At 36.6% G+C, this 16,286-nt stretch overlaps 1 protein-coding gene across 13 annotated transcripts in view; it reads right to left on the bottom strand.

Annotated features, from left to right (window-relative positions):
* Positions 1–16,286, bottom strand: part of ZRANB3 (zinc finger RANBP2-type containing 3) — a 262,135-nt gene that overhangs the window by 139,814 nt on the left and 106,035 nt on the right. For 12 of the 13 annotated variants that reach the window (XM_082397845.1, XM_082397841.1, XM_082397840.1 and 9 more), the window contains one exon: positions 13,220–13,238. The exons of the other annotated variant lie outside the window; for it this stretch is intronic. In XM_082397845.1, the coding sequence (XP_082253971.1) occupies positions 13,220–13,238 (19 nt within the window). The remainder of the gene's footprint in view (positions 1–13,219; positions 13,239–16,286) is intronic. 13 annotated transcript variants of the gene reach the window in all.

Below are 16,286 nucleotides of genomic sequence, written 5' to 3'. Positions count from 1 at the left end.
CGCTTTCACTGCCATGGCCCGGGTTCGATCCCTGGTCGGGGAACTAAGATCCTGCAGGCCACGTGGCGTGGCCAAAAAAATAAATAAATAAAAAATTTAAAAATAATATATATATGTATGTATACAAATGTGTATATACATATAGTAGTTTAATTTTCTTTCTTTTGTTAATGCCTTAAGTTTATTTACAAACATATCTAGTATGTTGAACTAAGAAAAATATATGCATAACATGAGAGGTGCGAGTTAAGTTTTACTTGGGGCAAAATGAAGACTGCAGCCCGGGAGACAGCGTTTCACGTAACTCTGAGAAACTGCTCCTGAAGAGGTGGGGGGAGGAGCCAGGATATATAGGAGTTTTGCAACAAAGAGCAAGTAATTGGGACGTAAAAAGACTATCCTTAAATAAAGAAAACCAGATATCTCAAGTTAAGGAATTCAGCGCTTTTCTATGTATGGGAAGATGCAAGAGTCTGGGCTCACAGAAATCATTCCTTTGATATGCACCTTAGCTATCTGGGACCTGTATTTTCACATCCTGAGTTTCCTCAGGGCTCACCACAGGGAGTGGCTGCAGTCTGATGGCTGCTAGATGGCAGGTATTCTTTTCAGCCCTGAGTTTCCTCAGGGCTCACCAGCTCACATTGGAGGGTTGCAATCATTGGTGACTGTGACATCCTTTGTTTATTGATATGGCAGGAAATATTCCATTTATAAATATTCCATTTATCAAGTTCAAGAGTCAGATCTTTTTTCAAAGAGAGTGCACCTCTTAAAATACTCCTTTTCATATGTGTTTCATGGATTATTTTTTAAGCAGTTGGTGTCTTCCTACAAAGAAAGGTGCAGCAAATCCAGATCCAAAGTACAAAGCGATCATAAGTAGTAACTGCTACTTGTTTTCCACTAGAATAGTAAATACTTCCCTGGACCCTCCTCATAGTGGCTCCTACGCACCACAGGGGCTGTGAACCTCCAGACAGGCTGTCCCAACACAGCTCTGTTGGAAATTGTGAAAGGCACAAAGACTGAAGGTGGAAGAAATGGAGGCAGCACACCAAGCCTTCCTCTCCTCACGACCTTGTTCCCCTGTGTCTAGTTTAACTTTCTGAATTAACTTTATAGCTTGAGAGAAAGAAAATGTGATTAAAACTTGCAGAAAATGCCAAAGATTGAATCATTCTATTGAAAACTTTTGGATCACTTATGAATAAAGTTAGATAAAGGTTAAGAAAGATACATACTTCACATCACTGTAATATAGAAAAAGAAGACACTAAAGAATCGAGAAAAGCAGTTTTTAAACTTTTAAAAAGCAATGTAAGCCATTTTCAAATAAAACACTACATAGAAACTCAACATTTATCAAGCAGAAAAAGTGAGGCAGCTGTAGCTGAAGTAATTAAAGCAGAAACTTCATAGCCTCATACCCTCAAGTCTCAACCTCAGTTCTGTGAAAATACAGCTCACAAACACTGGAAAGTCAATAAATTCGTCAATTTTCCTTTTTTCAGTGCTGGTTTTATACTTCGCTCTTCTGTAAGACTCAACTTAAATCTACCTCCTTTACAAAGCATTCTGACTTAATCAAGCTGGAATTAATGTTACCTTCCACAAAAGTACCATGGAAGTTATATTGTAAACTTCATTTCCAATATTTCTAGTATTCTACATTTTACATATATCACACAGAGACACACACCCCACAACCTTCATTTCCTGATTGAAAGCTTCTCAGATAGTGGACATGTTTCTTAATCTATAGTCATAATAACTTTTCAAATAGAAGACCCTCAATAATATACAGGAGTAAAAGGTAGTTTAATCAATGGCTAAAGGAAAAAATGGTCTAAAATGTTCTAATGTAAAGAAATAAGACTTGGATTGATAACAATCCCTAGCTGCTATCTATGAAAAATCTGGAGCAGAAATGTTGTCCAATTCTCAGTACAGATGTGGCCCCTTAGAGCTGTTCAAGTTCTGTGGAAACTTAAGTCCATTACTTAAAAAAAAAAAAAAAAAAAAAAAAGCAGATTATGGGGTGATAATTAATTTTAACCTCCCCTCCAGATTTTAAATAATTTCTATCCCATTAAGAACATTTCAGTTAATAAAAATTGGTGAGGCAGGAATGTGTGCAACATCCTCCTTACAATGTACTTGGGAGTATTACTGTATAATAACAGTGCCTTAGGGTGACACAATGGCATTAGTGCTTTGTGCCTTTCCATGCTTATGTGAGTTATAAACATTATATTCCAGGAAGATGCTTTGTGTCTGACTCTATCTGGGTACGGTTTAACTCACCATTGCTGTCACCTCTGCGTTTCATTTTGAATCTTGTCCAAGACTATGGAGAGAATATTGCAATAGCCCAGCTGTGCAAAACAGCAGGAGCCCTGAACAAAATTACATCACCCCCCACAAAGAAATCAGGATAAACTTCTTCTTTAAAATTGAAAATGAAATCAGTTGCATTAGTTTTATACGTTTCAAGTGTTCAAGATAACAACATTTCAAACTGAGGATGACCTGAAGGAAAGCAAGACAACTCTATGCTAGACATTTTTTTTTTTTTAGTTGATTTTCTTTTTCTTCTTCTTTTTGGCCATACTGCATGGCATGTGGGATAAGTTCCCCGACCAGGGATCGAACAGGTGACCCCGGCATTGGAAGCATAGAGTCTTAACCACTAAACTGCCAGGGAAACCCTATGCTAGACATTTTAATAGTTTTTTTAAAAAGACCCCAACCTCGGACTTCCCTGGTGGCGCAGTGGTTGAGGGTCTGCCTGCCGGTGCGGGGGACGCAGGTTCGGGCCCTGGTCTGGGAGGATCCCACGTGCTGCGGGGCAGCTGGGCCCGTGCGCCGCAACTGCTGAGGCCCGTGGGCCTGGGGCCCACGCTCTGCAACGGGAGAGGCCACCCTAATGAGAAGCCTGCGCGCCACAACAAGGAGCCCCCGCTCTCTGCAGCTGGAGGAAGCCCGTGTGCAGCAGCGGGGACTCAATGCAGCCAAAAATAAAAATAAATAAGTAAATAAATTTATTAAAAAAAAAAAAAAAAAAAAAAAGACCCCAACCTCCAAAACCCACTTAGAGGAATCTTTTCTCCATTACCTCCATGTCACAAGAATAACTGGAGGTGGGTGGTAGTGGACATAATTTAAAGTACTCGTGACTATAGACAAGATGTCCCTTTTGTTCAGATAAAGAGATGCTTATCGGAGATGAGCCCAAAGGTCTCAAATCAACAACAATTAATGAGACAAAAGATTCATTCTCTTATTCATTCATTCAGAAGGCATTAACTTGAAATCTACTATTCCCTAGACACTGGTAGGTAGATATGGCTTGAGTCCTAGGAGTTCCAATCTTTGGGAAAGAACCAGTTAAGTACACTAGAACATGATTCAAACTAAAGTAGAAGTGAGAGCACATAGGAACCAAGAGGCTCAAAGGCTGGTGATACAGAGGTGATACAGATGGTGACACAGAGGAAGTGATATTTGAAGAGGGTTTTGAATGATACTTTTGTTAGGTGAACTTGGGGAAAGATGGGAACACAAAAGGAAAGGAATTAATCAGAAAAAGAACAGCATGTATAGAGATAGCAAAGCTTAAAAAGTCATGGTGTTTGGGAATAGAATAGGGGAAAGGAATATCTGAGATATATTTCTTCTGTTCCTTATGTAAGTAATCTCATGAGAAAAGTATTATTATTTGCAAATTTATATAAAGAAACGGAGGCTCAGAGAGATTAACCTGTCTAATATAACATTTATAATAAGTGGTAGATATTGTAATAGGTAGGGAGATGGAAGTGTCACTAGAATTGATGCCAGAGAAGGGGAGAAGAGAATAGAAGACACAGGTAGCGGCTACACTGTAAAGCGCTTTACTTTATAGGCAACAGGGGGAAATGGAGAATTTGAGGAATACAACTCTAGCAGCTGTAAAGGGTAGCTATTTTCATTTGATTCAGCTTTGGCCTTTGTAAAACAAAGTGAAGACTTCCTAACTCATTCTACAAGGCCAGCTTTACCCTAACACCAAAAACAAAGATATTATTAAAAAAACCCAAAAAACCTACAGATCAATACCTCTCAGGAACATAGATGTGAAAATCCTCAACAAAATATTAGCAAACCAAATCTAGGAATGTATAAAAAAGAATTATATACCATGGCCAAGTAGAATTTATCCTAGGTATGCAAGACTGGTTCATCAACACTTGAATGTGAATAAATGTAATCCATTACAACAATAGACTAAAGAATAAAAAAATCATATGACTTTATCAACTGATGCAGAAAAAGCAGCTGACAAAAACCAAATCCCAATCATGACAAAAGCTCTCAGAAAACCGGGAACCCAGGAGAATTTCCTCAATTTGATAAAGAGTTATCTACAAAATACCTACAGCTAACATCATACTTCATGGTGAGAAACTGGACACCTTCCTCCTAAGACTGAGAACAAGACAAGGACGTCTTGTCTCACCATTCCTATTCAACACTGTTTTAGAAGACCTAGCTAGTACAAAGACAAGAAAAGGATACAAAAGGTATATAGATTGTAGATATGATATTATATATAGAAAACCCAAAAAACTCACCAAAAACTGTGAGGGTTAATCAACATACCCAGTAAAGTTGCAGAATACAAAATCAATATATAAAAATCTGTTGCATTTCTAGCATTTCTAGTCACTAACAACAAACTATCAGAAAGAGAAATAAAGGGAAAAAACCCTGTAACTTCATCAAAAAGAATAAAATACCTTGGAATAAATTTAATCAAGGATGTGAAAGACCTGTACACTGAAAATTATTAAGACACTGATGAAAAAATAGAAGACATCAAAAAGAGGAAAGATATTTCATGCTCAGGGAGTGGAAGAATTAATATTGTTAAACTGTCCATACTACCCAAAGCAATCTAAGATTCTATGCAATCCCTATCAAAATTAAAATGGCATTTTTCACAAAAATAGAACAATCATAAAATTTGTATGAAACCAGAAAAGACCCCAATAACTGAAGCAATCATGAGAAAAAAGAACAAAGCTGTGGCATCACTCCCCCTGATTCTGAACTATATTACAGAGTGATAGTAATCAAAACAGTATGGAATTTACATAAAAACAGACATTGATCAATGGAACAGAACAGAGCCAAAAATAAACTCATGACTACATGGTCAATTAATTTATAACAAAGGAACCAAGAATACACAGAGGGGAAAGGACAGGCCCTTCAATAAATAGTGTTGGGAAAACTGGATGGTCACATGCAAAAGAAAGAATGAGCTTTGATCACTATTTTACACTACACACAAAAGTTAACCTAAAATGGATTAAAGACTTGAATGTAAGAGCTGAAACCATAAAACTCCTAGAAGAAAACATAGGGGGTAAACTCCTTGACATCAGTCTTGGCTATGATTTGGAATTTGACACCAAAACCAAAGGCAAAAAAAGCAAAAATAAACAAGTGGGATTACCTCAAACTAATAAAAAGCTCTACACAGCAAATGAAATCATCAACAAAATGAGAAAACAACCTCTAGAATGGAAGAAAATATTTGCAAACCACATATCTAATGAGAAGTTAATATCCAAAATATATAAGGAACTCCTACAACTCAACAGCAAAAAAAAGCCCCACAAACAAAAACAAAAACCCAATTAAAAAATGGGCAAAAGACCAAATAGACATTTGTCCAAAGAAGACATACAGATGACCAACAGGTACATGAAAAGATGCTCAACATCACTAATCATCAGAGAAATGCAAATCAAAACCACAATGAGATACCACCTTATACCTATTAGAATAAGTATTATCAAAATAAGAAATAACAAGTGTTGATGAGGATGTGGAGAAAAAGGAACCCTCTTGCACTGTTGGTGGGAAAAAAAATTGGTACAGCCACTGTGGCTGGAGGTTTCCCAAAAAATTAGAGATAGAACTACCACATGATCCAGCAATTCCACTTCTGGGTATTTATCCAAAGGAAATGAAAACACTAACTAAAAAAGATACATGCACTCCCACGTTTACTGCAGCATTATTTACAATAGGAAAGACATGGAAGCAACCTGTGTCCATCTATGGATGAATGGATAAAGAATTTGTGATATATATATATATATATATATAAAAACACACACTCACACAGAATATTATTCAGCCATTTGTGACAACACGGATGGACCTTACAGGCATTATACTAAGTGAAATAAGTCATACAAAGACAGACAAGTACTGTTTTGATTTCAGACTTCTAGCCTCTAGAACTGAGAGAGGATAGATTTCTGTTTTAAGACACCAAGTTTGTGGTACTTTTCATGGCAGCCCTGGGAAACTAACATACCATACAATCCAGCAACTGCACTCCTAGATAATTACTCAACTGAGTATACCCACACAAAAACCTACACAATCATCAAAACTGGAAGCAACAAATATGTCCCTTCATCTTGGTGAATGGAAAAACAAACTGTGGTACATCCATATAATGGAATTTTATTCAGTGATTAAAAGAAGAGCTATCAAGCCACAAAAAGACGTGGCTGAAACTTAAATGCATAGGCTAGGTGAAAAAAGCCAGTCTGAAAAAGCTACAAACTGTATGCTGCCAATCATATGACATTCTGGAAAAGGCAAAATGATAGAGTCATTAAACACATCTTTGGTTATTGGGGGGTTTGGTCTGAAGGGAATTAAATAAGTGAAGCACAGGGGATTGTTTGGGCAGTAAAACTATTCTACATGATACTGTAATGGTGATTACAAGACATTAAGCATTTGTGAAAATCCACAGAAATTTACATTACAAAAAGTACATTTTGATGTATACAAATAATTAAAAAATAATTTAGGAGGTCAGAGGATCCCATGATGGAATGTGAAGTGTGATACAATAATTTAAATGTATTATAGGTATATGAAACAACCTCACTGAACAGAGTGAAGGAATAAGGTCTGACTTAAAGTAATTCTGAAAATGAATGGAATCTGTAAAAATAAAGGTAAAAGGAACTGTACCTAAGCACTGCACTCTAGTTGATAATTTTCCTTCCTGTCGGGGTACAGGTTAATAACACTGAAACCACCACGCATGTATACTAGAAGTGCATAATTAATTAAACGGATGGCAGATGGTGGGAACTATCAGGATACTCACTGATGGAGTGGCAAGATATAGTTAAGCGAGGGGAGAAGTTAGAATGATCCATGTGGTGATGGATTAGAGCTGGAGACATCAACAGGAACTCATGTTTAGCTTAAATACAGATACAGATGGCTACATAGATAAATATTCATAAATATGTACATACACACACATATGTAAGTACACATGCATTTATCTCCTTGCTTGGTCAGCTGAGAGGATCTAGAAGAAATGACACCCCAGTAAAAAGGAGTACACCTAGCACCTAGATCTGGTTCTAATATCTTTCTCCAATAGAAAGAACCAGGGTATCCTGGAGAAATGCGTGATTCAAGTACTGGGGTAGGAAATACACAGGATGAGCCTGGAGCATCTTGTAGTGCCAGAAAGTAAGAAAATGCTGAAAAACCAAAGAAAACAAAACACAAAACCCCAAACAGAACAGCCTACAATGAAGGGGGCATGTCAAAGGGACACAGGAGTGAATTCAAAGAGCTCCCAATGGCCAAAGGCGGAACCATTTTAGCAACAAAATAAAGTGAATATCCATGAGTCCTACTGATATGAATACATGATAAAGTAAGTGAGTGAACAAATGAATTCTGAATAATTTATGTATTTATTTATTCTGCCTTTAAGGAAGTAGAGCATAAATCCCCATTTCTTAAGTATGGGCTGCATATAGTTACTTTCCTTCAAAAAATACAGTATGGGAAGGGACCAAAAAAAAAAACAATCCAGTAACTTTACAGGGGAAAAACCTGACAAACATTACATCAAACCAGGTGATCAAGGTTAACATTAACAGTGATAAGTCATATTGATATTATGTACCCTTGGTATGACATGATGACAATGGCACTTTACATCTGTGGTCTTCTTGCCCAAAACACAGTACCCCAGTCTGATCATGAGAAAAACATCAGACAACATATCCCAATTAAGGGACATTTTACAAAATACTGAACCATTAATTCTCAAAACTGTAAAGGTCTTCAAAAACAAGGAAAGTCTGAGAAACTGTCACAACCAAGAGATTGGCTATCTGTCATGTCTATTTAAGACATGACTACTAAATGTAATGTGTATACTGGATGGAATCCTGGAAAAGAAAAAGGACATCAGTGAAAATCTGAGGAAATCTAAATGAAGCATGGTTTTTAATTGAGACATTACTAATCTAAGTAACCAGTAACGGGGAACTGGCTTTGAGGCATATGAGAACTCTCTGTACTATGTTCACAATAATTCTATAAAACAAAACCTGTTCTAAAATTAAAAACTTATTTTTAAAAAAGGACATTCAAAAAATAGTAAAGCTGGCCTTAAAAGTGAGGAAAGGAAGGAAGCAGGGAAATGATACTGATTTAGAGGAAGAGAGGCCATCTCAGCAGCACAAATGCCATCACCTATATCATTCAGCTTCATGCATTTGAGCACTATGTCTTGCAGATTCTTCTGTACTTAAGAATCCTGTTTCAAAACACAGAAAGTCTAGTACCTGGAGACTTTGTATAGAATAGCAATAATGGACTTGGGTGCTGGATTATTTCAGGTTAGATATCAGCTCCTAGCATGTTCTAGCTGTATTTACTTAACATATCTGTGCCTCAGCTTTCTCATCTGGAAAATGATGGTGGTAATAATAATCATAATACTCTGTTGGGTTGTCCTGGGATGAAATAAATTAATACATGTAAATCACTAGAACAGAACCCGGCACATACGTGTTAATTAAGTATTAACTCTTTAATCAGTCCATTCATTCAACAGAAATGGACCACCAACAAAGAGCGGTTATGAATCAGAAAGAGTGAAAGCTCAGAGGGGAAAGTATTCAATTCAACTTGGGTCTGGTAAAGGGAAACAAGGATTTGTAGAAGCAAATGGAATAAAAATTATCACCTCAGCTCACTTTGTCAAACCAGGGTAGGCTTATATAAAAGGAAAACTAAAATTCTTCATGTCTAGTTTAATTTCTTTGTCCTCAAACCTATAAAGTTAATGTTGGCAGAGACTACATCACAATATCAATTTTAAGGTCTTCTGATAGAAATAATCTTCCCGAGGGGGCTCTTCAGTGTTTCCAGACACCTACAGAATTCTGCCTGCAGAGAAAATGACAAGGCTTTTCAAACTTCAGCCTACAGAAAAAGTTCTGCAAGCACTCAACAGGTTCCACAGCCTCTCCCCTCCAAACTTCTCTTCCAGAGAAGCACCTTGACTAAAAGAAAAGCATACATAATGATAACTCTATGGTCTCTGTTCCAAATATATATCTATTAATCCCAAAATAGCCACAAAGTAAGCCAAGCCAAGTAGCTTAGGCTTGACAAATGGTTTCCTTTTCTTTTGAAAAAGGAAGGAAAGCAATACTTTATTTGGTATACCATCCCCCTGACTCCAAATGTTTTCTCAAGTAACAGGAAGGAAACTTAGGGAACAGCTGGAGGGGGGGCAGGGGCGCGGGACTTAAGTAGAGTACTAACAAAAAATGTCACATGAGAATCTTCTGACTTTGATAATAGATTCAATGGACAAGACAGAATCCAGCTACTGACAGCATTTTGTCTATAGGGACACAATCATTAGGCTATTCATATAAATCTAGGATGTTAATCCCATCTTCTTAAGTAAAAATGAACATGACAAAAATTTTCTAAACGCTAGGTTTCTACAAAGAATAATAGCCTTTAGATACTTGACAAATAAGGTAGTAAGTGTATAGGTTTAATATTTTCCTCATGTATATCAAATTAAATTACCTGGTGTGTGTTAATATGAAATTATTTTTCACATTTAAAATCTTTTTATGAATAAAAATTTCCAATAATTTTCAACAGAACAAGGACACAGTGGTTTAAAAAGTATTAAAAAACAGTAAAGATAATAGTTCAACAGCCTGACTACAGACTGTGGCCTGAATTCCATTATTAAAGGAATACAAATTCACAAGACTTTCTGTATATTTACTACACGGTTCTTGAAACAACAGTTGACTACATTAAACCAAGAAGGGGGAAAAGGATTTAAAACAGTTTAAACTAAGTTTGCAAAGTTAATTTTATTAAAAGTTGCAGCTTTGTTGGTTATCTGAAATATAGTTTTATAATTGAAATAATGATCACACAATTAGACAATTAAACAGAACTTAAGTCATCATTCCAATTTTAGGTTAATGACTATCTTATATACAGTAGATAGATTACATAATTCCACAAAAATTGAATACATTAGAAAAAGAAAATAGTGGAAAAATACTAGAAGAGAGGGGAGTTATTCCAGTGAAGGAAGTCATTTGCTTCTAAAGCTACGGAGGAAAGATCACAGCAGACAACTAAATTACACAATACTCTAAGTGGGTATTCAAGCATCTTAAAAAAAAAAAAGTAGGTTCAATAACAGAGATGTAATATTGCTCTCCTAAAGCTTTTAGCTATTTGATGGGTCAAATATTCATCATATCAAAAAATATATATTTTTAAAAATAAATTTATTTATTTATTTTTTATTTTTGGCTGAGTTGGGTCTTCATTGCTGTGCATGGGCTTTCTCTAGTTGCAACAAGCAGGGGCTACTCTTCATTGTGGCGCGTGGGCTTCTCACTGGGTGGCTTCTCTTGTTGCAGAGCACAGGCTCTAGGCACGCGGGCTTCAGCAGTTGTGGCACATGGGCTCAGTAGTTGTGGCTCATGGTCTCTAGAGCACAGGCTCAGTAGTTGTGGCGCACGGGCTTTGTTGCTCCGTGGCATGTGGGATCTTCCCGGACCAGGGCTCGAACCCGTGTCCCCTGCATTGGCAGGTGGATTCTTAACCACTGTGCCACCAGGGAAGCCCTCAAAATATATTTTTTAATTTAAAAATCAAAACTTGGTTGACCTCCAAATTATAAACTGCATTTCCTCCTCTGACTTCACTACCATTTTGTGATAAGAGCAAGAGAAGGAGAACAGTATTAGAAAATAAAATGAAGGTCAAACCAGAGTTCATGTAATTTACATATATACAAGTTTCCTTCTACTTCAAGACTTTTAATTTACTTTCATCCACACTAACTCAGTAAGAGTCCACAGAAATGGCATTTCAACTCAACCAAAAACAGAGGATATTAGTGGTTTTGAGCTGTCATCTTAGAATTGTACATCACTACGTTATTTCTGTGGCCTGTTTTTCGTACTTATGTGTAAAATTGAGGATTTTTCCTTAATTAACCTTATTGATAGGATTCGAAATAATAAACCTTGGAAAGTCAAATAGTTGTAAAAGAATGAGAGTCTTTAAAATGCTGGTGAAAAAAAGGAGATATGAGGGACACAAAAGTGGAATCTTCTTTTAAGTACTGAGAAAATATTAAATGGTTCTTTTAAATTTATTAAATAAAAAAATAAGAATGGTTTTGAAAGACAAGCACAGATCACTCAACATGTAACAAGTGTAACTGTAAATAATAGGAGATGAAAAGTGATTGGTATAAAGAAAAACTTGTTGGCTAAAAGGTTCATCATGAACTCATCATGCATAATCCTTAGTCTAATGTCAACTGAGGAGAAGACAGGAGTTTGTTGGAGAATATAAAAGTTAAGAAGAGTTAAGGTGCTGATCAAGTTCAATCCATGAATGATTCTGCACATTTAAGGCCTATTCAAATCTCTACAACATCAAATTGAAGAACAAGGTAGCAATGCAATGTCACAGCCACTAAGATGTTCCCCATGAATTGCTTGGGGAGATTATCAAGATAATGTTACACATTATGGTATATTTACCGTGGACATAAAACTGGTCTGTTTAAAAAAAATTATTGATACACACATCCATACATATATCACACACACATTTTATACATATTATATAAAATGGTTATGCCTAGTTTGGAGGTTGAAGGATGAATTTATATTCCTATTTGGTGAAAACATATTCAGGGATTAAAAACATAAGCTTCTTTTAGTCATTTTGGACTCTCAAATCTATAAATTTATGAAGATTCTTTTAGAATGCATCCTGTTCCAAAAGAGAAATTTCTACTATTTTCCAAATGTCTATGTCCTGTCTCTTTAATTACACTGTTGAAGTTTTTCACAGGCAATGACTGTTTCTAACTATAACATCTAGTCTAAACAAATGCCTATAGAATGAAGAGTTCAAACTAAAAACTTCAGTAATTATAAATCAGCATGAACCAAGAAACCCTATATGAACTTTCTGCTTGGCATTCATGTGCATATTATACTCTTATTCATTTTTTTTCCTGAAGAAGAGATAGTGGAGATAAGCCATTGGTGAGTCTACATGTAACTAAAACTAAAAGACAGTTTATTGGGAGAATCTTTTATGGTTTCACTTATATTTTTAAAAAATTCAGTATCCATTTTCCTCATCTCTATTATATTTTTAAATGTATACGTTTTGCTGTTATCCTTAAAGACATCATGAAAACAGCAACACATTTTCCAAAACGATATTAAAAATTAGAACTTTATTGATCTACATCATTCTGAGAATGTATGTAAAGAGTATTGTAGTTTATGTAGCAAGAACTTCCATTTCAGTGAAAAAACCTGAATATGAATGTATACGAGTACATGCCCCTTAAAGGTATCAAATTGTTTAGTAATAATAAAATACCATTTTAACATTATGCTTCACACTCATACAAAACAATTAACAATAACCTTTAGAGCAAAATCTTAAAAGTTCAGCTTCTAAGCAAGCAGCATTATGACAAGTAGAAAAGAGTTCAGTTTCATTTGGGGCTGCATTCATGCTTCTGAGGCCAAAAATATAGAATTTTGGATCACTAATGTTAACACTAACATGTTCCAAATGCATGCCTTGCGCACAGGCACGCGCACACGCACACTCTCTCTTTCTCATTCTTATTCTCTCTGCTGCCCACATGCCCCGCCCTCCCTTGCTCTCCCCCTGTCCTCTCCATATACAGATATATAGTCATATGAAAGACAGAGAGCACAGGGTAAATAACAGACAATAAAAACTGGTTGGGGAATTTTATAAAAGACATAAAAATCATGAAAACACTTACTTCATCAGCCACCATACACCTGGAAAAAATAAAAATAAAACCAAATTAATCTCTTAATTACCAAAGTCAGCCATTTAAAAAGTTCTGATCGAGTAGCTTGCCACAAAATAGTTTACAAATGTTAAAGTACTAAGCCAGAGAGAGGTGTTTATAAGTGTGCATGAGAATATGGGCCATTGCTGATTTATAAGACTCTCCAGCTGCCAACAGCATATGAATGTGGTAGTGTTAGAGTTTCAGGTGTGCTGTTTCCTACATCCCACCCATGGTGACGGCTACAATGACCCTTCAAAATGTGAGCAAAATGGCAAGTGACTGTACCAATGACTTCCCTCCGTACCAATAAACCTTAAAATTGGTCTTCCCTAGAGATTAGAAGAATGCTGTATTAAAGTGCATTAGCATGTTATACGTAAAAGTATATACGCTATATTATACATGCTAAGCCTATTTTCAAGCTGAATTTTGGTTTCTACTATTATTGTACTGAGTTCTCTCTTCTCTGTTCTTTCTTGTTAACCTATAGAAGTAAATTCTATCCACTGAAAATTGAGGATGGGGGCATAAACTGAGGTCCTAAGTAGAAGACAAAACTAAAGAGCAAAAAGAAAGAATAGCAGATATGGTCAAGATCATGAGGGGTCCCTTAGAGACAGTGAGTACATTGTAAGGGGAAAAACCAATCTCTTAACTGAGGGGATTTCCAGGCAATGTAAAAAATAATACTGGAATATTATAAAAATCAGAGAGGAAAAAAGTCCCTATTTGTATTTTTTCCTTCCTTTATTCCCAATGGCCTTGACATTATACAATACTACATGGTTTCTTTTAACATAAGACACTAATAAATTAATAAATTAATAAATATATCATTAAAGAATAAGTTACAAGTAAAATGGAATTTTGTTCTTAAAATGTAAAAAGATGTCAGGTTACATATTAAGTACTTTTATGGAAAAATAAAATACAAATACTTTAACTGAAATTTAAAACATATGCAAGAGTAAAAAGTTTATTACATTTTTTGCAAACAAGCCTAAAAAAGTAGAAAACTAAAAAGCAATACTTTGGGGCTTCCCTGGTGGCGCAGTGGTTGGGAATCTGCCTGCCAATGAGGGGACACGGGTTCGAGCCCTGGTCTGGGAAGATCCCACAGCCGCGGAGCAACTGGGCCCGTGAGCCACAATTACTGAGCCTGCGCGTCTGGAGCCTGTGCTCCGCAACAAGAGAGGCCGCGATAGTGAGAGGCCCGCGCACCGCGATGAAGAGTGGCCCCCCGCTCACCGCAACTAGAGAAAGCCCTCGCACAGAAACGAAGACCCAACACAACCATAAATAAATAAATAAATAAATAAATAAAAAATTTTTTAAGAAAGCAATACTTTGAAAAATATGACTTATTTCCAGGAAGATTCATACATATACCTACTTTTTCACTGTAAAATCCAACTCAAATTTGGCAAAGATGTCACTTGAAGTATATATTACATATTGAGTGCCTACTATGTATCTGGCTCTGTCCTATGTGCTAGGGATATAGCAGTGAATTTAAAACTCTTTCCCTCATAGATGGTGACTGGAAGAATTTCTGACAATGAACAAATAAATGATTCAACTGGTGATACATGCTGTTGAAAAAACTAAAACAGGGTAAGTGGAATAGGGAAATAAGGGAGGAGCTATTTTATAGGGTGGTCAGGAATAATCTTTATGATAAGGCAATTCCAACAGATCTGAACAAATCACAAATTTAACGAGGAAGGGCATCATGAGAAAATCTGGAGGAAGGGTACTCTCAACAAAGTGATGAGCAAGTGCCAGCGTCCTGAGATAAGATGGTTATGATGTAGTTAAGCAAGAGGAAGGACGCTAACGTGATTAAAGTGGACTGAGTCATGGAAAATGGTAGAAAATAAGGTTGGAAGCACCTGGGGTCCTGACCACGGTGAGCCTTATAAGCAATGGCACGAAGTCTAGATTTTCTTAGAATCCTTTGGAGGTAAGCAACGTTTTACCTTTTAAAAAGTTTACTCTGCCTTCTAGAGAATAAACTGTAGAGGGCAAGAGCAGAGCACAGAAAGCAGTCAGGAGGCACCTGAAGTAGACCAGGAAAGGAAAAAGGATAGATGGATGCATGGTAGAGATGAAGGAGGTGAGAAGTGGTCAGTTTAGGTACATTTTGAAAGTACAGCCAACAGGATTTGCTGATCGATTGGGATGTGGATATAAAATGAGGGAGAGGGAAGAATGAATCTTAAGATACTGTCTTAAGTAATTAACTGAAAAATGAGGGTAATGCACTCACTGAGACAGGAAAGGCTGGGAGAGGAGTAGGTTTGGAGATGATAATCCAAAATTCGGTTTGGACGTGTAACCTTTGTGATATCCATTAGATATCCGAGTTGAACTGTTGAGTGGGCCACTGGATATGTGAGTTGGGGGAATGGTAGGGAACTGGAGATATAATAAACCTGAGAGTCATTAGAATGTAAGGGCATTGGAATGAGAAAGGATCCAGGGTATTCTGTAATACGACAACTTGACTGTGGCTTGTTTTCCTCTATGCCCAACTCCAAGTTCCTTAACTTTCTAAAGAGAAGCAGAGGCTGTGACCTGCAGGCTGCTAGATAAGGTTTATGACTCTAGTGAAGAACTGGTATGCAACTAAATTGCCCTGTGGGTGGCTAACTGACTGAAAAGCAGCATCAGAGCCCAAGGCAACAACTAAGGGCTGTGGATTGCTGGACTGGCTTGGCTTTCAAGTATCTGAAGACCCCAGTTGTAATCTCTAGTGGGGCTGTCCTTCAACTTTAGGCACTGTATCTATCCCAACCTCTGGCATTCCTGCTATTAAGGGCAGTTCAGCAACCAGACCTGATTTCCAATGAGCTATCATAGAAAAATAACAGATCATGTGAGAGGCCCCAACATTTGAAAAAGCAGAATACAAGTGAATCATCAGAACACATATCTAGTGAAAGAGAAGTGCTAGAAAAGATAAAAACCTACACAAAAATTGTTTCAGCACTTAAGTAAATTCTAATGCAACACACACACACACTCATAC

The sequence above is a fragment of the Balaenoptera borealis genome, assembly GCF_965194805.1.
Source record: "Balaenoptera borealis genome assembly, chromosome: 6".
Lineage (NCBI taxonomy): Eukaryota > Metazoa > Chordata > Mammalia > Artiodactyla > Balaenopteridae > Balaenoptera > Balaenoptera borealis.
Note: the sequence above shows the minus strand (reverse complement) of the source record. Positions and strands in the feature narration are given on the sequence as shown.